The following is a 24,284-nucleotide window of genomic DNA, read 5'->3' as shown; positions in this document are numbered from 1 at the left end:
GCACTTGAAATGATTTCAGAAGGAGAAGTAAGAGTCTTCCAGGCAAAGATGAGGATGGAGGAGAGAAAGCTTTTCTGTAAGTGAACCTCATGAGCAGAGGCACAAAATGAGGAACAATTTGGAGTTAACTAGGAAACTGCAGATAGAGGCACTTCATGATGTGCACTTTTGAATAGTGTATAATTTCTAAAGATATTTTATCACCAAGGAAAACTCATTACTGCTTATTCAGGCTCCTACTAGATAAGATATATTTAGTTCTCTAGCTGTGATATGCACAAAATAACACACCTTATCTATTTGGGATTGGCATAGTGGAAAGGCTATGAGTCATTAGAATTATAGACACCTGGGGTCATTTCCCAGCTCTGCCACCCACTCACCATGTGACCAAGGGCTGGTTATTAAAACTCTCTGAGCTCTAGTTTCTTTGTCCCTAAATAGATAAAAATAGTTATGGTTTAGAGTTGCCTCAAGGATTAAATAATATAGTTTTAAAAATGTTAGAATAGGATGAGTCCACATCTGCGCCCTCAGTATATGGCAGCTGTCACTATTATAATGATTGCTAAAAATGTCAGTTTGTCTTTTAAAATATTAATTAAAACTTACTGGGTATTATGAATCATAATGCAGAAATTTTGATTTAGTGTTAAAAAGTTACTTATGCTGACATATTAGTCTCTTTAAGTCATATTTTGTTCCTTTTTAAATAGGCAAAATCTCAGATATTATCCAGTGTATTGGATGTTGCTCATCGATTTATAAAGGAAGTTAATCCAGATGAACCCAAAGTGGGAAATAATTCTATAAAAGACACGAGTAAAAGTCATCAGAAATCCAAGTCTCTAGCCCTGCAGGGGAGCAACTCTGAGGTAAGCCAAAGAAAAGATAATAGGACATTTTTGTCCCGCATAACCATGGAGACTGCCACTCATATATTAACTAGAGTTGTGGAGTTTTGGAGATTGTATCACATTGTTATTTAATATGGTTTTGCTTTTAATTAATTAAATGCATCTTGACAATAAAAACATTCTCAAGGAGATTTCTTGGATTCGTTTTGGAAATTGATCCAAACATTTCTACCATATTAGGAATTGAATATGTATTTGGAGAAAACAAAAACCACAATGCAGTATAACATTTTTATATTAGTCAGGATTTCAGAGACGCTAACAACATAAAACCTTGCCAAGCACTTTAGGTGTCAGGTAATTTTAGTTATTGAAAACTAGATTTATGCCAATTCTCACAGTTACTCAGAAAGACTATGGATCCTATGATATACTAGGCAAGCTTTTATCAACTCCTGTCTACATTTTTATAATAGATTATATTGACTCTTTAGCAAGAAACACACTTCAAATTTTGATCTGTGTTACATAAGACTTCTTCTTTTAGATGTCACTCACTCCTTTCCTATAGTGCAGAAACTGTAACTTGGCCAGTCACACAGTTTGTGATCTGGTAACCAGGTCTGTGTTGAACTTAAGTCTGTGAAATTTCAAATGCATGTTCATAGAATATAAGAGGAAATGCACTCTGTGCTGGTAGGACCATTTCTATCAGGGGAACTATTCTTGAATTTTCCGAGAAAATTGGGGTGTTTCCATAGATTTTGCTTTCTGATAGAACTGCCAAGGATACTTGTTAGAGAATCGCTGAATGAGTTACAACCTAATAATAATATTGTGTTGTAGACTAGATGCTGCCCTAAATACCTTATATATATATATATATATATATATATATATATATATATATATATATATATATATATATTTGCCTTTTTGTAATTATTCCCTTTTTCAAATAGAAAGATAGTGGCAAAGAAGAAGTTTTATAACTTGCCCCAGGTATCACTGATAAGGGGAACTCAGGTTCAGCTCAGAGCTTCTGACTCCAAATTACCTGTTTTCAATCACTCCATAGAGGCTATAGTTTAAAGAGTTTCTCCTTTGTTCTTGCCATTTTATTTAATTTTTCCTATCAAGCACAATAGTGACAGTTAAGTCAGCAGCTAACATTTTTTGATCACTTTGTGTTAGGCATGCTACTTAATGCTTTATGTAATCATCAGAATCACCATATCTCTTCTGTGATAATATTATCTCTGTTCATCAGAGGATAAATTTTAGAGACAGGTTAAGTAACTAGGTCTATAAGAAAGCTGGGAAGTGGACTGCTTTGTGTTCATAATCATTATGGTAAATGTTGCTTCATGTCTCCGTAGGTAATTATATATGCCCTATAGACTCTCTGCCTCTTGTCTTAGCTTACAAACCATCAACTCAGTGTTTTCCCGCACCTCCCCCCCCCCCAGGGGTGTATAATAAAAATCAACTGGAAAAACATTAAAGAAATACACATGGCTGAGTTCAGCATTTTTGTGGGAGAGTCGTATGTGTTGTCTTAGTAGCTCCTCAGTTATCTGGTGAGCATGATTCATTGGAAGCTGCTGCTAAAGACATTCAGGTGTGCACCTGTGTACAACACTTACACTGAAAGGTAACCCTCTCTGAGGCTTGACATTTCTTTTTGCTGAAGAGCAGTATTTTCAAATTGTAGTAAGCATCAGGAGCATTGCATGAGTTTGTTAAAAAAAATTTTTTTTTATCTGCTGCCCCAGTTTTTATTAACTTATTACTTATGGGTTAGGGATCAGTAATCTGATTTTTAATTAGCACTCCTAAGCAATTCTAATGGCTGGAAGAATCAAACTATTGCCAAGGTCTGCTGTTTCATAGCTTTCTAAATGGATTCAAGTCAATGGTGTATATTTGGAAAGGGATGACCTCATGAAATACATTTTAGAGGCTGAAACCTGAGTTCAAGATACTGATGCTTGTTTTCTTTTAGATTTTAAATATTAGGCAATTTACTTAGTTTATTTTGATCCTTTGTTTTCTCTTCTGAAATGTGGGAATATTAAAATATATTACAGAAATACCTTGATGTAATGAATGTATAGCATTAGATATCCATTTGTTCCTTCAAATTTCCTAGCCTTTTAGAATTGGGCAGGGTCTCAGTGGAAGTGATGTAGGACAGTTCTAAGCTGAAGCATTGAAGAGCCAATGTACAAAGCTCCTGCTATGTGGAAGACAGGTATTCCAGTGACATAGCTCAGAGATGCAATTAATTTATTGATTCATTGTCTTACATCTCTGATATCTTACATATCTTATTCATTGCTTGGGAGGGAGCTGCTCTGGAGAGCCACAAGAATCACTATATACTCAAACCATTTCATATCATGCCACTGAGTCTTCAGGGCCTCTTTATTAGAGCACCAGACTAATAGATTGTTTATTGGGTACCTATAAGCACCTTCCCACAGATTCCTGAAACTCAGTATCTCCAGGCTAAACTCATACCCTTTATTGGCAAATCTATAGATGTTACTAATTGATGGTACCATATCTAGATTTCTAAGGTAAAAAAGAAATGATATTCAGCAGTCCTTTCTCTTTTTCCTTATATATCCAATCAGTTACTATTGTAGTCTATTCAGGATGCTATAAAAATATCACAGGCTGAATGACTTATGCAACAAAATTTGTTTTCTCACAGTTCTGGTAGTCCTGGTAAGGACTTTCTTCCTGGCTTGCAGATGTCTGCCCTCTAAAAACTATTTGTTGCCATTACAGATACTGAAATTAGCTTTTTCTAAAAGGAACAAAAGTTTCATAGATTAGAAAATACATATTATTTTCTTCCTTTCTAGAGTCAATCAATATTCTTATGTTTTTTTGGTGTGTGTGTGTTCCTTTATACCAATGTTAATATATTTGCATATTGCTCTGCAAACGTGTTTTTATTCATTTAACAGTATAGCTTTTGTATGCATATAAATATTCTGTTGCTTTCTCATTTTATGTAGTAGCCATAAAATGCTTAAATGGCATTCTAAAATCTATCTTCTACTGATCAACATTTATTGAATTTCAGTTTTTTCCAGTATAACCTAAAATATAAAATACAATTTTGAAAATGTTTTTTGCTTGTATGCATATGTCAATATAATAAAGTCCTTATATTCCTTGGTAAAGAGGTTTCTGCAGTTATAATGTTCATTGATATGACCACATGGCTGTAACATTTTAAGTGGTTTCCCTGCATCCAAACTTACCATTCCCCAATTCTACACTACTGTGTGGACCTTTTCTGTGGTTTTTACATGTGTAACACATTTACCTCCAAGTTTGTACTGTAGGAAGGATTTTCATGATCTGCTCCTGCTCATATTTCTACCCTTGATATTTTTTCTCATCCTCCATTTTTGCCATATCAACACAAACTACTTCTAGTTCTATGCCACAATGCTGTTTGAATCCATTTCTTTGCAAATATACCTTTCCCTCTTTCTGAAATACTGCCCTTGAGTCTTTGATAACGTAATTCTTATTTTATTTTTGGAAACCCAGTTCAGATGTCACTTCCTCTAAGTTATTCTTTACCCTTGCACTTATTTCTATTGTGGACTTATTAACTTGTGTTTTTGTGGTCTAGCGTCTAGTGTCTGATGGATTCTCAGATGGTTTTTGCTTATATTTAAAAGTTCTTGTGAACATCTTTAATAATATACTTTTAGTTGTACTCCAATAGTTTGAGTGCTTGTTTTTCAATTAAGGGTTGAACATAGAGATTTCCACTTTTGTGTCTAAAAGATGAACAATGGAGATTTAACAATTTGATTAGCGTGGGCAATCCATATTTGGTAATTCAGCTGTTTTGTGATTTTATTTTGCTTAAATTTCCTAATTTGGCTATTAGGAAATTTATTTTTTTTTTCAGCTCACTAGATAACTGCAAAATTCTACTTTCATTTCTTCTGAGTTCAGAGTAGATCTGTGTTTTATACTGAATTAATCTCCCTACCATCATTAAGCTGAGAAGCACACAGTGTTTCATATACAGTGATGAACTTATTTATTCATTTCATTAACTTTTAATGAGCACCTATTTATTTCCAGGTACCATACCCTTGACACCGAGGAAAAGACAATCCTCAGTCTGATTATACTCTAATGGAGAGAAATAAGCACTAAATATGCAGAATGAATTCACACACAGATAAGTTGTGAGGAGAAAATTAAAACAGTTAAGCATTATGAAGTGAGGGGGGAAGATGGTCATTATTTGGGAATTATCAGGGAAGAACTCTCTGAGGGTGATATTTGAGCAAACTGAAAGGAAATGAGGGGAAAGCCTGTGTGGAGATGTGAGGAGTCTCATTCCTACTTTCCCAGGACTGCAAGAAGAGGTTAGCTGGAGCAGTATGAAAAAAGAACACAAGGAAGCAGGGAAGTCCAAGGTCATGTAGGGCCTTATGCATAGAAAGTCAACAGAAGGGTTTTGAGCTGAGGAGTGATGTGATCGAATTTACACCCAAGCTAACAAATTTGCAAACAAGCCTGCTCTTTCTGATGTGGGAAGGTTGCAGGGAGATTGGAGAAGTCATACAAGGCTGTTGCAGATTGGGAGGGAGGGCAACGGCAAATGGGGCATAATAATGACAAGTCATAGAGTCTGCAGGTTTTTGTTTTAATAATTTCAGAAGAGAACTTTTATAATTGTTAGTAGAGCTTAAAAATAGCAATAAGACTTATATATAAGCATGACTTAAAACCATTTTGTCCCCAGTTAAAATGTCTTATTGAGTAATAATTAGTATTACCTGTCTTTTAAGATTAAGGAAATTTAATAAAGCAACCTTGGATTCATTTTTAATTGGTTTAGGTAGAAATTACAACAAAAAGAGCTGAGTGCACAAATCCGAGAGATAGGCTCTTGTGTGAAGGGTCATTCGATGAAGAGGCTTCTGCCCAGTCCTTTCAGGAAGTGTTAAGTCAATGGAGAACTGGAGATCCTGATGATAAGACGAAACAGAACTTAAATGCAGCAAAACCAGGTACGGCTATTATTATGACATGCATATTCAAAAATAAAGATGACTTCATCTCCATTCTTTGTGAATAAAAAAGCAATGTTTAAAGTCTATAAACAAAGGAGTTTGCTATAATTCTTCAAGGGAATAGGCATTGTGTGATCATTGGTGAGTGCTTAGCTATTTATAGACTCTGAATTAGGCACTGGGGGTGATTTGCATGTGTTTTCTGTGTAAATTCAGACTGTCAAATGAATGGAGTATTGGATTCTTTCAGCTTTTTATCTCCTAGCAGGATATTGTTTTAGGACAACTATTCCATTTTTCAACTACAATTGCAACATGTAAAATGAAAGAATCTGTAAAATAGAGAATAATTTTTATATGTATATCAAAAATATGAGTACTAGATTGATTGTAAACTTAAGGGGAAAAGTTTGATTTTTTTTCTTTTTAAAGAACTATATTGTTTTTATGTTTTCTTAATGATCTCCAATTCCATATTCTAGACATTAAAGATTTATATAAATGAAGCATATAGTATCTCTGCTTTGTGTTTTTCAATGTCACTTAATAAAAATCATATGCTTAAATATTCAATTGATTAATTTTATTACTCAGAATTTTGCGGTATCTGATAGCTGATTTTTTCATTGAATGTAAAATGTTAGGCAATAAATTTCACTCCTATATCTTTCTTGATAGAGACATTCAGTTTACTGTTTGTATTTCATTCTTTTCCTGATTATTCCCCTTTATTCTGTAATGTAATTCCTAATTCCCATGCGTCACACACCATCTTCTCACTCATGATTGGAGTTTTCACTAATGCTTTCCCCTTCAAACATTTTTTCTACATTTCCTCAATTTAATTACTATTTTAAGACTTCATTTGTATGCTTTCTTCTTAGTAGTATGTACCTTGATTCCCTTGAGCATGTTAATTTTGTGCTTTATTTTTGTAAATAGAAATACCTTTTCATTTATTGAAAGACATAGTGTTTAAAATAACATCAGGATGGAGTTGAAAAATTTCCAGATCAGAAGCAAAACTATGAACAAATGTTGATTTCCATAATGGAAATAACTGCATGATTACAATAAAACAATAATTAATTTCAAAAATTTGATTATAACAAAAATTTACCAAAACTAAATGAAATTAGCTCAATCCTCCTCCACCTACAGAGAATCAAAAAGAACTTTGGGCACATGATTTTTTAATAGACACAGTTGTGCACTCATACACATGCACACACTCAGGAGAAAAAATATGGGTTAACTATATATGCTATTAGTTAGCTTGCCATGAAGTTATATCACAATTAGTGATTATGTCATGGGTAACTTCATAGAGATACTCATCATCATTCATAACTATTGCATAATACTTTATATGTCATGATTTATCCAGATCTTTGCTGATAAATATTTTGTTTCTCTCAGTATTATAAAAGAAGTTATGATGGTCATCTTAGCTATTTGTGCACTTACAAAATTACTTAAAATAAATTTGTAAATGTACAAATGTCATTTCAGTGGTGACCTGTTTTATTAAATTTTGACAATTCTTGTCATATTCTCCTCTAAAAGATTACTGTTAGTTATAGTCTCACTGAGAGTATATGGCTATCTCTTTCTCTGTATTTTTGAAATTCTTTAACTTTATTCAGTTTGATAGACAATAGGTGATCACTTCTCTGGCTCCCATTATCATTTGTGAAATAATTATTAGTCATTTTTTTGTCAATAACTATTTTTTATTCTTTGTTTTTAAATTACTTTTGAGTATTCTTTGTGTTTTTATTGCTTTTGAGTATTCTTTGTTTTTTATTATTTTGAGTACAGTAATGTTTTAAATTTTAGAGCAAAGATTGAGTATAAACCATATACTGGGGGAAAAGTAGTATCCACACTCAGTCACTTCCTATTCTGGAACATATGGCATACAGGGAAGTCAAAGAATCCATCAAATGATCAGCATAACTTGGAAGGAGAAGTGCTCTGCCATTGCCTTCACTGAGTGAAAGAAGCACAACTTCTGAAGATGATAAAAAGTATGATTTTATCAGGTTGGATTTATCAAATATAGATGTGCTTACACAGGATTTGGGTTTAATATGTTGGCACTTAAGGAGTGACATTGATAATCTACCAGGTTGGTCAGTTGATGTCTGGACTTGATTTTACAATAGAAATTTGGGTAGGGGAAGGAAGACTTTTAGCTCTGGGAGATGGAATGTTGCAGTTGATAATGTACAACCTTCTCAGGTGTCCCTTAACTAAACCCTATGAAAATGAGAGGACCATCTTTCGATTAACAGGTCAGTAAGCACCACGATCCCCTAGGAAAGTTTGCTGTGGCTTACCTCCGTAGGCTGAAGATGAGTGGGGAGGGATATGCTTCTATGGAATTGTGTTGCCTGGTTGCAAAGACATAATGGACATGGAAAATGGTAGAGACCAGGTGTTGTCATAAAGTTATGTAAATTCTGCTGGAAATTATCAAAACATTGGGCAGCAAACCATAATTATTAGAATATTTCAATTCAAAGAGATTTCAGTTGCCAATTGGGGCATATTAAAATGGAAAAGTCATATAGCCTACAGTTTTATACTGTAAAGAAGAAAATTTCTTTCTGATACGCAGAGATCTAACTTGGGTCACCATATTAGTTCAATTTTATGATGCCACCAGGCCTAAACCAGTCCACAGATCTGTAACCCCTTAACTGAGGAAGAAGCTGGGTCCCTAAGGTAGCCTGAAATGTAGCCATAATGTATGCTCTATATCTTACTCTAAGATCCCACTAGTTGAACTTATGGCTACTTACCAGGATTAGTGTGCAGTAAAGAAAGGTAATGCACAGAAAATCAAAGGGATCATTTTGAATTGACACTTTCTCCTGAGGACCTAAGTGCTACCATAGTCCACCTGTTGGTGTTGAAGGCTTAAGAAGAGGAGGTGGTAGAGGAGTTTTATCCTGATTCTATCTCATAGAGGATATGTTAGGAGTGTGAACCTATTATATAGCTATTTTTCTAGAACTGAATATATATTGGAGGTGGATAGTAATGGAAAGAATCCCTACATTGACCTGTGGCTTGAACATTGTTATAGTAGTATATAAGCAGAAAATCCTAGAATCTCTTCCCCACCCCAATATTCCATACTAAATTCCTGAAGCAATACTAGGTTTCTGGGAATTGCAGAGTTTAATGTCATCATCAGATATTTGGAAGATGCATAAATTCTGCTTTATAGCAATTTTTCACATGTAACTTGCTTACTTGGTGCAAAAGCCAAAGGTTTGGGTAAATGCTAACTTGGTCAGATGATGAGAATACCAATCACAATTGCTTTTTGGATTCTGTGCCTTTACTGGAGAAAAACAGCATATTCTCTGACAGGGGAATAGCTACTGAACTTCCTCAGAGCATAAACTCTTCCTGTGAGCAGGGCAGTCAGTTACTTAACTACTCAACCTTGCCATTGAGTAGCTAAGTAACGCATGAATGAACAAGTGTGGCTGTGTTCCAGTCAAACTCTATTTATGAACACAGACGTTTTGCTACAAGAAAACAGTAGGGTCTCCTTTGCTGATTCCTGACCTAGTAAATGTATTGTTTTCTATTTATAACTAAATAGATAATCAGAAATAAAATTTTTTCCCATGTGGCAGAGGTAACAGTATGTCCTTTGAATCTCACTCCCACCCACATAACTCTCCTGCTTTCTAGCATTATATAGTCTGAAAAGACCTTGATAGTGCACACAGATGATGCTTGCATGTTAGATTGGTGGCATGGTGCTAAGAGGAGCTATTGAGTGGGAAGTGTCTGTTATAGGATGATCAGTCATGACAGGTCAGTGATTTGTCCTCATGTGAAAACTGCATATTTTAGATATGGATTTGCTTTCTCTGATTACAATGTGTCTATCAGCAGGAGGCTTCTTTATCACCATGGTATCCCCATACAACATTGCCTCAGACTATGGGATTGATTCTATTATAAGAGTTCTAGTTAATACCCATGAACTTGCCAAGTGTCACATTATTCAGAAGCAGCTGGCTTGATAGTTTCATGGAATGGCCTATTGAAGGTTCATTATAGTTCCGGCTGGGAGACCACATCTCATGAGGTCGGGTAGGTTTTCCTATAGGGGGTGTATATTCCATAAATCTCATCATGCTTCTATTAAATCAGAAGCTGAGACTACTCCTGGTCTTTGGGGCTAGTCATCACTGAATTTAAAATCACTATACTGGTCACTAAAAGGGTCACTATACTGGGCTTGTCTGTTGAGCACAATTACCAAAGAAACCACTGTGCTGCTGCTACACAACCAAGAGAAAATGAACTGTACCTGGAACCCAGGAGTTCGCTGTGGCATGGATTAGGGTTCTATGTACAATAAGAAGGTTCAATGGGAAACTGTAAACCCAGTGAAGAGAGGGCTTATATGGCCTTGTGTCCTTTGAGAATAAATATTTGGGTTACTATACCAAGCTTTAAAATAGTAAGATGAACTTGGAAAAGGTGATGGAGGAAAGAAGCTATTATAATTAAATCAATTTGGTCTTCAAAATCACCTACAAAAATGGCGACCATAGTAGCTCAGTATTGTGTTGAATAATTGTCTTTTTCATCACCCCTTTTCTTGCTACTTATATAAAGTATATTAGTGGTGCCAAACATAATGTAGGATTTAGTTAGGAGCATTAACTAAATTGAGATCTCCTTATGATGCCCAATAGTTATAGAACTTGTTTTCTCTAGGTTTCAATGGATATTTTTCTTTAAAAAAAAAGTGTGGAGAGACAAATGTATGCTTAAATGGAAAAGAGGTAGACTATGTGGCCATTCTGAGAAAGTCCCTCAAATCCATTCTTGGCCTTTCCTGCTTTACTCTGTGCTCCAGAAGCTGGCCTTGCTCTCTGGCTTCCAGTTGGGTTTGGCCAATTGGAGACACTAAGAGGATATTGGAGGGTGGGAACAGAGAGGGGAAAGTATTGGTTCACCCTCTTGTGGGTGTGCTGTGGCTTTATAGCGGTTACATCCTGTCCTTGTAAACACTTCTCAGATGGTCTTTTACATAGGCATTGCTCTCAATGTTTGTTTGTTTCCTAATGGTTCTCTTTCTTTTTCCCTTCAAACATAGAGTTGATACCAGATCGCCACTATATTTTTAGTATCTGAGTCTTTCAACATCACTTATCCCCTTAACTTTACCACTTAATTGTAAGTTGGTCCCTTCATTTGATCCTCTAAATGACCCTTTTAAGTATTCTTTTTCTAGCCATGCTCCAGTCCTGGTACAAATAGATATAAAAATGCTTTCTAAGAGAGCAAGAAAATGGGCTGAAAAAATGGGGACAGAAAATAGCTTGGACAAGGGATATGTGATGGAGTATCTGGTGCTCATGGAGCTGAAAGAAAGTGTGCACAGCTGACCTTACAGAGGAAGGGAGAGTATTGTAGCACAAGACTCAGAGAGGAATTGCATCAGGGGAGAGAAAGACAAGCCCTTGAAGAAGATGAAGCATGGTGCACGTATAGGAAGAAGACTGGTATGTGTTAGAAACACCAGTGAAGGATAATGCCTTCACTAAGAAAATGAAATCAGCAGTATGGTTTCTGTGGAGAAATCAAGATGAGGGCTTGTTTTGATACAACATAATTTTTTTTGGCCCCAGAATATTATGTATATGTGATTGATGAAAGAGTGTATGTGTTAAGTGTATACGTAGTTGTTTTTCTTCTCATGATAGGTTTTATATATCAAATAGATAAAAAAGAGCCTACATAAAATTTATAGTTGATGAACAAAAAATTGTGACTGCCTGTGAATCTTCCACGAGGTTAAAAAACCATGATCATTCCCCTGGACTACCCTTTTCTTTCCCCATCCTCTTCCTTCATTTCTAATGTCATCACTAACATAAGTTTTGTGATTTCTGATTGCTTCCACTCCCCAGAAGTTAATTACAAATATGTTAATCTTGCCTATCTTTGAACATTAGGTAAAAGGAATTATGGTGTAAGTGTTCTTTTGATTTTCTTATTTCACTCAATCTTGTGCTACCGAGATTATCAACCATGACAATGTGCATAGTTGTATTTCTTTCATTTTCACTGCTTTAGTGTGTACCATGACATGAATATACAGTGCTCTTTCCTGTTTCAATGTTGATGATTATTTGGGACTTTTCCTGTTTTTTTCCAGGACAAATGGTGCTGTTATGAATTTTCTTGCACAGTTCTTCTCTGCACAGACATCTAGGGATGTCCATCCCTGGGAGGAAAATAATGGGGCCATCACTGTGCATGCCCGCCAACTTTGCTACAGCTAAAGCTGAATGATTTTGCAAAGTATTGTGCTCCCACCTGAAATGTTTTGATCACTTTCCATTATTAACAACATGGGGAGTTGCTGGATTAAAACATTTTTGCCAATCTGATAGAGACAATATCGTTTGCTTCATTTGTGTAGCTCTCACTATAGATGACACTGTGCATCTTTTTATGTGTTCCTTCGCTATTCAACTTAGTAGTGAGCTTTAAATATCCAAGTTTTCGTGTTATTGATTTCTAGCTTGATTTTATTTCAAAAGCTTATTCCCTCCCTTTCTTTCTTCTTTCACTCCCCCTCTCTCTGTCTTGCTTTCTTTTTATTTTGGCTCTCAGGCTCTCAGGCCAAAAATCCTTTTGCTTTACCATGGAAACGGGGCCTCACAGTGAGGCATCTCCTTTCCCCTGACTGGCTCATATTCTTCTTAACTCTTGCTCTTTAAGTTTTGTGGATTCTGATTGGTGTTTTTCAGAACTTCCTTCATGGGTTTCTTTAACACTGCTGTACTCCTTGGGAAAAAAAAAGTAGAATTTGGATAGCTTACATTCTTTTGGTCTATTTCTATTGCTGGCATTTGGCTATTTCTGGAAACTAATGATTATAATCTATAGTATGAGATTGGGACTACCCTCTAGTTTTAGAAGAAATATATTTAGAAATATATTTTCTTCCATCTCACTATTTCCCTTTCTTCTTTTCCTACGTTTTACCCCATATAATATTCAAGCCTGGAGAGAGGCAATCGCTAGGAGGATGGAGAGACTAGTAATCTTGGACTTCTACACCATTTTCATCCCCAGAAAACTTCTTCAGTTTTCAAAAGCTCTGAATAGTAATTTTTGGTTTAGTACTACTTCAGAAATAAGTTAAGCATCTGAAAGTAAATTACTGTGTAGTATAAATTCACGAGGATGGTTGTCTCCTCCAGGTGTCGTCGTGAATTATTTATTTCCTATTTCTCATAATATGTAAATATTATTGACAGTGACTATAATATATTTAGTGTGTGTAGAATGTACAATGTATCTGTGTTTATCTTCCTCATTTTAAAGAGTTAGTTTCTTTTAAAAGTCTTCTGATCAAGATTCTTTCTTTTTAAGGGATTATTGAAGAAAATAGTCTGTACGTAATTTTTTTAAATAACAATGTTTAACACTTTCACACCATATGCCTTAAACTATTGACTATGTAGATAAATATCAAAGCAGATCAGGTAAGGTCATTTTTCCCTAAAAATGATGAATTTACATCCTAAGAGAGGGAAAGATATAGTGATTTAAAAATTTAGTTGCATTAATTATGCACATTGCTTTTATTTTTGTAGATTCATTGGAAGAATGTGAAGTACAAACTACTCTAAAAATTTGGAGAGAACCACTTAATATTGAATTTAAAGAAGATAGTCTATCCTATATGGAAAAATTATGGCTCAAAAAGCACAGGAGGTATTTTCTAAATTTTTAATATTGCTGTTAGGATATACAAAGGTTATTTATGTTTCTTGCTTGTTACATGTCTTTCTGTAGCAATTTTATATGTGTGTTTTATATTTGCATAAATAATTTTAAAATAGTATTAGATCATAATGAAGTTTCTACTGTTCCAATAAAATTCTAATTATATGTATGTATATAATGAATTTTTTATTTAGAATTTACCTTGAGAAATGGAAATGCATATTTGCGAAAAAGGCACAAATACAGCATAGAGTTTAAGAATAATAGCAATAATAATAAGTAGTGCAGTAAGTACAAGATTACTTTGAAAAGATGTTGCTGTTAGGTTTTTTTTAACATTAGCATAAATATCTGAAGCTCTTTTCAGAGTACACTATTAAGTTATTTGGACTTTAATTCTATAATTTTATTAATATTAACCAAAGGCAATTATTTCAAAGACTATTTTCAAATACACCATTTCATAAATTGTTTAAAAATTAAACTATTAAAATGTTAAACCAAAATGATGAATGAGTGCATGTTATAGTCACTTGTAATTTTGCCATCATATGAAGATCATCAGATTTTGGAAGTTCATTTAAAGGTTGTAAGGTCATTTTTCCCTAGAACAGAGCTATTCATACTTCATTGTTCGTACCAATTGCCTAGACACTGTGAGAAAATATAAATTCTTCTTTAGTAGGTCTGAAGGTGGGGCCTGAGATTCTGCACTTCTGAATTTCTGCTTGCTCCCAAATGATGCCGATGTGGATGATGTGTGGGTATCTAGGCCACATTTTGAGGAGCGAGGTGATGGAGGAGCTCTCTAGAATGCAGCAGAGGTGTGCTGATCAAATCCATGGTTCATCTTCAAACACTGTTGCCCGTATTTGAAATATTCTGCCTGTTGTATTTCCTAGTGAGTCATAATCTGTCTCCAGCTAGTTTTGTTACCTTTCTTTCTTTCTTTCTTTTTTTCTTTCTTTCTTTCTTTCTTTCTTTCTTTCTTTCTTTCTTTCTTTTTCTTTTTCTCTTTCTCTCTTACTCTCTTTCTTTCTTTCTATACTGAGAACTGAATTTAGGGACACTCAACCACTAAGTTACATACCTCAGCCCTATTTTGTATTTTTGTAGACTTAAATTAGTCTTCCATTAATAGAGTGATATTTGTAACACACTTACCCTTCAACTCTTTCTAATGTTGCAGGTGTTTCCTCTTTTAATTTTGAATTAAGACATACAGATGAAGTATATAGTACATCTTAGCTATCTTTCATTTAGCTTCCTTAATGGTAACACATCTTACATAACCATGTGAATTTATTAAAAAGAATAAACAAACATTGGTGCAATATTATTGAGTACAGTATAGATTTTACTTGGATTTTATTCTTATTTTCACTGATCCTGCTCTCGTATCCAATCACAGTGCTTACATTTTACTTTTTGTCATATCCTCTTATGCATATCCTCTCTAGAATGCAGCAGAGGTGTGCTGATCAACTCCATGCTTCACCGTCTTTCCCAGTGTTCCCTGTCTTTTGTGATCTTGATTCATTTGAAGAGTACTTGTCATTTGTTTCAGAATGTTCTCCATAGGAGTTCTAGTCATGGTACTTGTTTTGTAGATTTATATCTAATACAGTTATTATTTATTTTGTGACTCCAATTATTTCTACTTTGGACATTAAGGGCTCTCTCAAGTCTACTCCTCTATCCTTTAGACATGACCTCATCCTTTCTTGTTTGTTCTTGGTTAATTTGCTTTGAGTATCTCTTTCTTTTTCTGGCACTAGATTTTCCTGTCATAGCCCAGGAGCCACTTAGCCAAAGAACTGTCATTCCTTTTATTGGAGAATGGGTTCAGAAACCAAGATCTGGACTCTGGGCTTATTACTGCTCAGGTGTCACAAATTCTAGACCTTCTCTGAGAAAGGCCTTTCCAAGCTAGGACACACTAATACAGTATACACACACATCTAAATTAATCTCTGTACCTGTCTATTTGGATGTCTATTAAACTAGACTGACTTCACACTCTTCTACCACTGACTTCAAATCAGCATTGCATAGTTCATTTATCATTTTTCCTTCACTTTCTTGAAATTCCTTTTACCTATAATGAGAAACCTGGCTTTAGTTATGTATAATGTAAATTAATTTATTTCTCAAAATTGTTGATATCACTGTGAGAAACAAATTTACTGAATGCAGTCTTGTAAAGAATGCTTTTCATCTTTAGCCTGCATTGTCCACTAGGATGCTGTTTCCCAGCAGTGCTTAAACTCATTTCTTTCTTACCACCTTTTGGGTGTTTATGCCTTTCCTTGGGTCTGCCAATATTCTGGTTGACTTTTAAAATTTGGATAGATGGGCTGGGGATGTGGCTCAAGTGGTAGCGCGCTCGCCTGGCATGAATGCTGTCCAGGTTTGATCCTCAGCACCACATACAAACAAAGGTGTTGTGTCCGCCGAAAAATACAAAATAAATATTAAAAAAATAAAATTTGGATAGATTAAATTTAGAGTGTATAGTACTATTTTTTAAAAAATCAATGCATAGAGTCAGGTGCCTATGAAAATAACAAACTGAGCCAGACCATCATCTCCCAAATTACAATATGCTCTTCCTTTAAGTCAAAGTTCCTTCATCTTCAATCTTTGCCAATCATTGGTCTGTTTTCCATTCTTACAAATTTATATTTTTCCAAAGGTCATATAAATGAAATCATATACTATGTCACCTTTGTGTTCTTCATTTAGCAAAATGCAATTAAAATTCATCCATGTTCTTGTGTAAATCAATGTTTGTTCCTTTCTATTGTGGAGTAGTTGTACATCATTGTGATTTAGCAGAATTTATCTATTCATGTGTTAAAGAACACCTTGCTGGCTTCCAGTTTGGGGTAATTATGACTAGATTTTAAAATAAATATGTATACACATTTTTGTGGGTATATGTTTTTAATTCCCTGGATAAACACCTGAGACTGGGATGACTGGATTCTATGTTAAGTACCTGTTTATCTTTGTGAGAAACTACTAAACTTTTCTAATGTGAATGGTAATTCACATTTCATATAGAAATGTATAAGAGTTTGCAGTAGCCCCCAATTTTTTCCAGCATCTGGTATTTTCAGTTTTCTTTTGGTTACCATTTTAAGATATGTAGTTGATCTTGTTATGGTTTGTATGCTAGATTTTTAAATCCATTTATTTACTATTCTAGTTATTCCTAGTTATGTTATAATGTATAATGTAAATGTTCAGGCTGTCTTTAACATTTTTAAGTGTAATATTCACAGCAGCTATTCAGATGTGATATTCAATAGTCCGGATTAGCAATTAGTATAATACTAAGAAGTAATTTCAAAGTGACCTATTTTTTTTTGTAGTTACCTTGTAATATCAGGTCATATTGAATTTTTTATGAAATAAATAAAAGCAAAATTCTATTATTAAATGACCAATTATTTTTTTCTTAGATACATATGGGAATCCTTAATCATAGGTATATCATATACTGAATATTGAATGTTGGCCATTTTCCTTAGCAAAAAAGCACATTTAGTGAGCCTATTCAGCCTATCCATTGGGGTCTTAGTTATTTACTTGTTGTTGTTATTGTTGTTTTGATCTGGATTGTTACCTTGATGTTCAGACTGGTCTCAAATGCCTGAGCTCAAGAGCATCTCTAGCCTCAACCTTCTGAGTAGCTGGGATTGATTATAAGTGCATGTCACCACACCAATTGATTCTTGAGCAAATGCCTTAGGTATTAGTTATGGATGTCAGTGTAAGTGGTCCATGTGGAATTCACAAGTTTACAAGGCATTTTTGATGATGTGTTTCAGAAGTTTCCCATTTTTATAGCAATAACCATGGTTTCAACTTTACTTTTACCTATTTTTATGTTTTATAATAGGCTTGTAAATACATGTTCTATTGCATTTTGTTTTCATATTTCTTTTCTGACCTGGATAATAGCATAGTTTTGAATTTTATATCCAAATAATACATGCATGATGATAGATATCCCCCTTCTCAGTTTTAGTGAAGTATAATTAGCAAGTAAAAGTTAATATTTAAAGTGTACACCATGATATTTTGGCATATGTACACACTGTACAATCAAGCTAATTAGCATACTTGTCACTCAACATAGTTATCATTTTTGTGTGCGTGCTGAGAATACCTAAAATCTACTATTAACTATACTCATTATGGTCTGTATTAGATCTTCAGAACTTTCTTATCCTGTGCAATGGAAACTTTGTATGCTTTGATGGAGATCTTCCCAGGTCTCCCAAATCTCCGCCCCTGGTAACCACCATTGCACCCTCTGCTTTTATGATTACATTTTTTGAGATTCCACATTGCTGAACTGAAATAAATTCGTCTTAAACCAGCTATTGTACATAGTGAACTGTACACTAGCTTGATGAGTAAACTAACAGTACCCTATACAAAAGTTACTGTCTCAGCCAATCATGGCAATTGAACCTCCAGTCAGAGAATGAAAGCTGCCCAAATATTACCATACCAGGTAAATATCATATAAATGCTAACTATAGCTAATCAGGGTGTTTCTGAAGGTCACTTCTTCTTCTCTGTCTGTAAGTATAACAGGGTTATACTTCTACCAGAATGTGGTAGAAGGTATATTCTGAACCATCTTTGATCTAGAATGCCTCCTGGTTATATAAACATTTTTTTCTTGCTTAAGTTAACTTTGTTAAATTTAATTGATCCCAGTTTTTCTTTTAACAAAATATAAGTGAGGTATAGTATTAGTCTTTCCAATTCTGGGCTTATTCACTTATCCTACTATCCTCCAAGATATGGATAAAACTCAAGTGTCCATCATGGTGAATGAATAAGGAAAATAGCACACATACACACACACACACACACACACAGAGGAATGTTACATAGACTTAAAACAGAAACACAACCATTTGTGATAACAGGATAACCATTTGTGTTTCTAATAGATTTTCAAATCTGTAAAACCTTCATGAAAGAGTGCAGAATTTTTGGTTTTTACTACTGATTCTAGGACCCAGCCCTGGAATCTAAAAAAGCAGTGTCTTTAAGAGAGGGTATGAGACTCAGCATTACCAAAAAAAAGGTTCCTGGATGCATCATCTGAAAGTTCTATTTGGCTATTTATATTCTTGGCTAAAAAATGACCTCTCACTCAGTAACCTAGGAATATCCTCCAGAAAAGAATCCATACTCCTGACCTCTGATATAAACAGCCTTAATGGATTCACAAATGTTTACCTAACTGAATTGGTCAATGCTCAGTATTTACTAAATTTTAAAATTTTAAAATATGGTGAGGTGAGTTCTATTCTGAAGAATATTTCATACTTTATATGGCCCAACTTTCTTAAAAATGCATTATTGGTATGATCTGAATATTGAGAATTCAGACTTTCTGGCTGTCTAGTTGTTTGTTCAGCAACAAATCACTTAAATTTCCATGATCCAGGTTTTCTCATTTGTAAATATTGAGTTCAGAATAAATTTATATGACCCATTCAGCTCTAATACATCATAAGTTTCTATAAATCCTTGATTTAGGTCGTTATTCAGAATTAGAGAAGTTTTCACTTGATGAGAAAGTACCAGGATAACAGTATATTTTTGTGTATGTATGATGAGTTATTAGTGCAGTAGACTAATATCAAACTAGAGAGCAGTTTCCGGGAATCAAATGCTGCTTTAACTTTACTATTACGGATGTAAGAGACGTCACCCTCACAGAATCTGTTAAAACACAAAGCTGAGTTAACATAAATATTTTGTATTTATCTGATAGGCATATTACATATATTAGAAAATGCATGTAAACATACACTACCAAAAGATTATAAAAATTTTAGTTCCTCTGCAAGTTGAAAAAGAGGCAATAAAGCTATGAGCATGGCTAGGAACTTGGGCATGAGGAAGCTGGTTGTTTGCAATCAAATTCCTCCTGTATATGTTCTCCCTGGGTAACTCTGAACAGTGAGATCACCATATTTTTCTTGATTTCATCATCTGTAAAATAAAAATAATACAAGTGTTTATTTAATATAATACCAACCAAAATTTAATGTGTCAAAATCAGAACAGAGACTGGTATATTTTAAGTTTGGTATTGGTACTAATTATCATTGGCTTGGTCCTGCCTTTTCCATGGGGTCCCCATGAACTTGCATCATCTGAAAGTGCTATTTGGCTATTTATATTCTTGGCTAAAAAAATGACCTCTCACTCAATAACCTAGGGATATCCTCCAGAAAAGAATCCATACTCCTGACCTCTGAGACTTCTGTGCCTCGTTTCCATTCATTTGGTATGGGCTTCGTCAATCCTTGTTGTTAATTAGGTAATAGATGCCACAGCCAGAGCACCTCACATTTGTATCACAGGAGCCTTACAGGTGTGGTGGGAATTTAGACAAATGCCCTCTCGTTTGCTCAGAACTCATCAACATAATGCCAAGGTTGTGAGATAAAAGATACACTTGTAAATTAACTTTGTAAAGAGCATGATATGTTTCGTGGACTCCATGTGGCTCTTGAGAAAATACTGACTTCCATCATAACTTTAATTTTCATCATGAACAACAACAACAAAAAAAACCAAAACAGTGGGATATGCAATTTAAAAATGCTGTGTGGTGTCCTTTCAACTTACAAAGTTAAGATTTTGCTACACAGTCTTAATTTTCTTCTGTGAATTAAAGGTTATGAACTAAAGGTTATTACCATTCTGGTTTTGTCATTATGGTTGTATACTCATGTGACAAAAAAAGTCATCATCTTGTCTGGGGATGTTTTCACTGATGCATTTTAATCTTTCAGTGGCATCTTTTTTTGTTTTGCAGAACTCCACAAGACCAGCAAAACACACTTCCGGATACAATCCTACATCCATGTGGAACCTCTAGTGAAGTAGAGTGCTCTCGGAATGAAAATGATGAAGATAGTGATGATGGTCAGTTCAGCCTCAACGAGATCTTTTTAAAGTTATTATTTAACTATACTTACAGTGAGCATTAATTATAGCATCTGCTTTTGGTTCTCTTTGAGGTGTCATTTATATGTAACCTTTGCTCTCCAGATCAAAATCACACACTGTCTTCTTCCCATTCTCTAGATTTACTTAGCTGTCATTTAAATAGCTACGTTTAAAAATTGAATGCTGAGAAAATATTGTTTCACATAAGCTGGGAAAATTGACAGTATATGCCTTTGTGTGTCTAGTATTTTTATTGTTGATAATATTATTTCAAAAAAGAGATTATCATATGAGATATATTATTTGATAATATTATTTACGGATCTTATTTTCTAGTTGAAGAGAATGAAGTACAACACTCAACTTTTTTTTTGCCAGTGGAAGAAGAAAACCTAGAGAGAGCTGAATCCTCTCTAAAGATAATAGAGTTGGATGATGTAAGTGCATAATGATCATTCACATTCCTTAACAAACAAAATCCACAGCATAAAGTTACATTGACATTATTATTTAAAAAAATTTCTTTCATAGCACAGTTTATAAAGAAGTTCACATGAGTTTGAATTTAATCTTGCTGATAAAAATGAAACAGTATAGTTTTAAATGCAGAAAGTAAGTTTGTGAGCTAAATTGGCATTGCCATTTCTTTTTTTTTTTTTTTTTTTTTAAGCCTGCAGAATGGGAAGTGAGAAAATACTTCACTATGTTAATTTACATAATGGAGTTTGGTGTTTGGTTAGCTTAATTCTTTATGTTTATTAGACATTTAAACAAAGATCAGTTTTGTTCCATGGCATGTATTTAACCAAATTTAAGTTCAAATGTAGTTTGTAAAGAGTCATTTAAAATTATTTTCAATTTTAAGGGGCTTATCATATAACTTGCATACAACCTCTGGAATGCACCAGTAGAATTAAATACAGCCAGTGCTAGTCAAAGCTATAGCTCTAGACTGAAGGTTTAGAACGTGATGACGTCTCTGTATTTCTGACTCTGGTTATCCAGAAGCTGAGTATACCACTTATTCTTCATATTTTCTTGCTATGGTTGGCACAGAAAATGAATGAATAGAATGAAGAAACATTACCTCTTTAAATACTGCTTTCTTCTTTAGGCAGTGGGATGAGAGTTTTGTGTTTTATTTTTTAAATTATTTTCTTTCCTGCCTAACAATATTTTAATTTCTCCTCAGATTAAGTTTAAGATATTGGACACACACACACACACACACACACACACACTCAGAGAGAGAGAGAAACACACACGTACTATTTACTAAATTGTTGCTGTACACAATAAGCTATGACATGCCAGAGTCAGAAAACTAAAAACCTCTTAGCCACTAATCTACTTAGAAGTTGCTAGTTGCATAATAAAAAAATAGTTGTTATTGTTAGTTGAAGTGAATGACACTTCAAATGAGCTTAATAAAAAACAGTTGAGGCAGCTTGTTGGTGCATGACTATAATATCAGAGGCTTGGGAGGCTGAGGCAGGAGGACCATGAGTTCAAAGTCAGCCTCAGCAAAAAGCAAGGTGCTAAGCAACTCAGTAGACCCTGTTTCTAAATAAAATATTAAAAAGGGCTGGAGATGTGGCTCAGTGGTCGAGTGCTCCCGAGTTCAATCCCTGGTACCCAAAATAACAAAAACAAAACAAAAACATTTAAATTTGTTTAGTCCTAAAATTCACAAGATACAGGATATAATTAGAGGGCTAAGTATATAATTTGTAGAGTAATAATACTCCAAATATAACTTGTACTTAGCTGACTAATGTGTAAATAAAATTACTGAATATACTAATATTGTATTAATATTATTATTTAATAAGACTTATGAAGAGGAACTTGAAGAATCAGGAGACATTGTGCCTTACAAAGTTGAGTTAGCTAATTCAGACAGTCAACCAAGGTAAGATCTCCATAATTTGCTTTGGATGCTTATTAAAAAACAAACACACACAATAATCTATCTTTTGAGATGATAAATGCATGGTGATAAACATTACATAAATGTTAATTTTCCTAAGCCATGTTTAAATTTGTATACAATAATGCTAGTATTTATCAACATTCAGCAGTAGAAAAGGGTCTGAAGGGTTGAGTTTGCACTCTTGCCTAACATGTGGACTATTTAATAGATTTTTCTGAATTCAGGAATTGTTATTCAAAATCAGACCAAGCCTGATATAATTCAAGTAAGACAGTCTTTTCTCCAAAGATACTCTTTGGATTTCTTTATTTTATTTTGTTATGAATACTAAATAAAAGTTAGGTAAAGTATTATATTGAGTCTAAAAGAATTCCCATACTGTAGACTATTTCCTACAAGCCTTTAAAATATGATAAATTAATAAAGTATAATGGTTTAGTAATTGTTTTGTAGAATTTTATCACTTCCAAATGAAAAGTAATATCTTCTTTTGTTCATTAATAATGTTAAAAATAACCCTTAATTCCCTTTGCTGTTGATAGTAGAATGAATCAGACATAACTTTCCTATGTTCATATGTGAATATATGACCAGTGTAATTCCACATCATGTACAACTACAAGAATTGGAAGTTATACTCTATTTACGTATGATATGTTAAAATACATTCCACTGTCATGTATAACTAAAAAAAAAGATTCAAAAGAATTACCCCTTTGCTGTTGAAGCTTTAGGATTTCACATATTTTTACTATGAAGTATTATCTTTAGTATGATGTTATTACTTAGCAGTTCCTATAGCTATTCTTTGTTCAGATCAACTTAAAGACTCCTGAGAGTGTTTCACAACAGTTAGATAGCTAAGGGATTCCCCACTGCCCCCCATTGCCCCCAGAAAGCTCCTTATTCAGCTATATAGACCCAGATGTCTAAGAATAAATATGCTTTTATCAGGAGAAATCTTTTCTGGTCACTAGATAAGAGGTTTCTGTCCATTACTTTGTTGCTAAGGAAATGAATGGTATTTCTGCTTTCTAATTTGATTATTTTATATATGTTATCACATGTCTTTGCTTTGACCCCTGTGTGTAGTATTAGAGGTGGGGGAGAGAAGATTCCTGGTCATGGTTTGGTAGTTTTACAGCTTTGGTTTGAAGGTGCTCATAAAATTACCTTAACTTTATCTCCCTCCTAGGGATCCTAAGTGATAAAATGGGATCAAAAAAAAGGGGGGGGGATCTTTTGCAATCTGTGAATTTTATGATGGTACATGTAGAGCTTATATAAACATCAGGTATTATTAAATATATTATTCAAGTCATAGTTAATGCTATTTAAATTATAATTAGGTTTATAGATAGTAACCATTATCAAAAATTAAAAACCTAAATACCATTTACTACCTTTTAACTCTTATAAATACCAAAATATGGTTAGCTAGTAATAAAACCAACCTGGATTTCATCAGATTTCAATGAGTTGAAAGATAACTTTTTATCTTTAGAAGACAGAATGTAAGAAATCAAATTATTTCAAAATGTTTTGAAACAGGAAATTTCAATTAAAAATTTGTAATTAAATTGAATTTGATCCAGTTAACTGCTTAATAGTAGTTAACTAGTAGTTAGAATATATCCCAAAAAAGGCTAA

General features: G+C 34.0%; 1 protein-coding gene across 1 annotated transcript in view; it reads left to right on the top strand.

The window, feature by feature from the left end:
- The window catches only part of Zbbx (zinc finger B-box domain containing), a 124,560-nt gene that overhangs the window by 49,617 nt on the left and 50,659 nt on the right, over window positions 1-24,284 (top strand). The window contains exons 7-12 of the mRNA XM_026403647.2: window positions 717-875; window positions 5,746-5,917; window positions 13,573-13,693; window positions 20,568-20,677; window positions 21,038-21,138; window positions 22,534-22,613. Of these exons, the coding sequence (XP_026259432.2) occupies window positions 717-875; window positions 5,746-5,917; window positions 13,573-13,693; window positions 20,568-20,677; window positions 21,038-21,138; window positions 22,534-22,613 (743 nt within the window). The remainder of the gene's footprint in view (window positions 1-716; window positions 876-5,745; window positions 5,918-13,572; window positions 13,694-20,567; window positions 20,678-21,037; window positions 21,139-22,533; window positions 22,614-24,284) is intronic.

Source organism: Urocitellus parryii, chromosome 2 (genome assembly GCF_045843805.1).
Source record: "Urocitellus parryii isolate mUroPar1 chromosome 2, mUroPar1.hap1, whole genome shotgun sequence".
Lineage (NCBI taxonomy): Eukaryota > Metazoa > Chordata > Mammalia > Rodentia > Sciuridae > Urocitellus > Urocitellus parryii.
The sequence above is the reverse complement of the archived record's forward strand: the minus strand, read 5'-3'. Positions and strand labels throughout refer to the sequence as shown.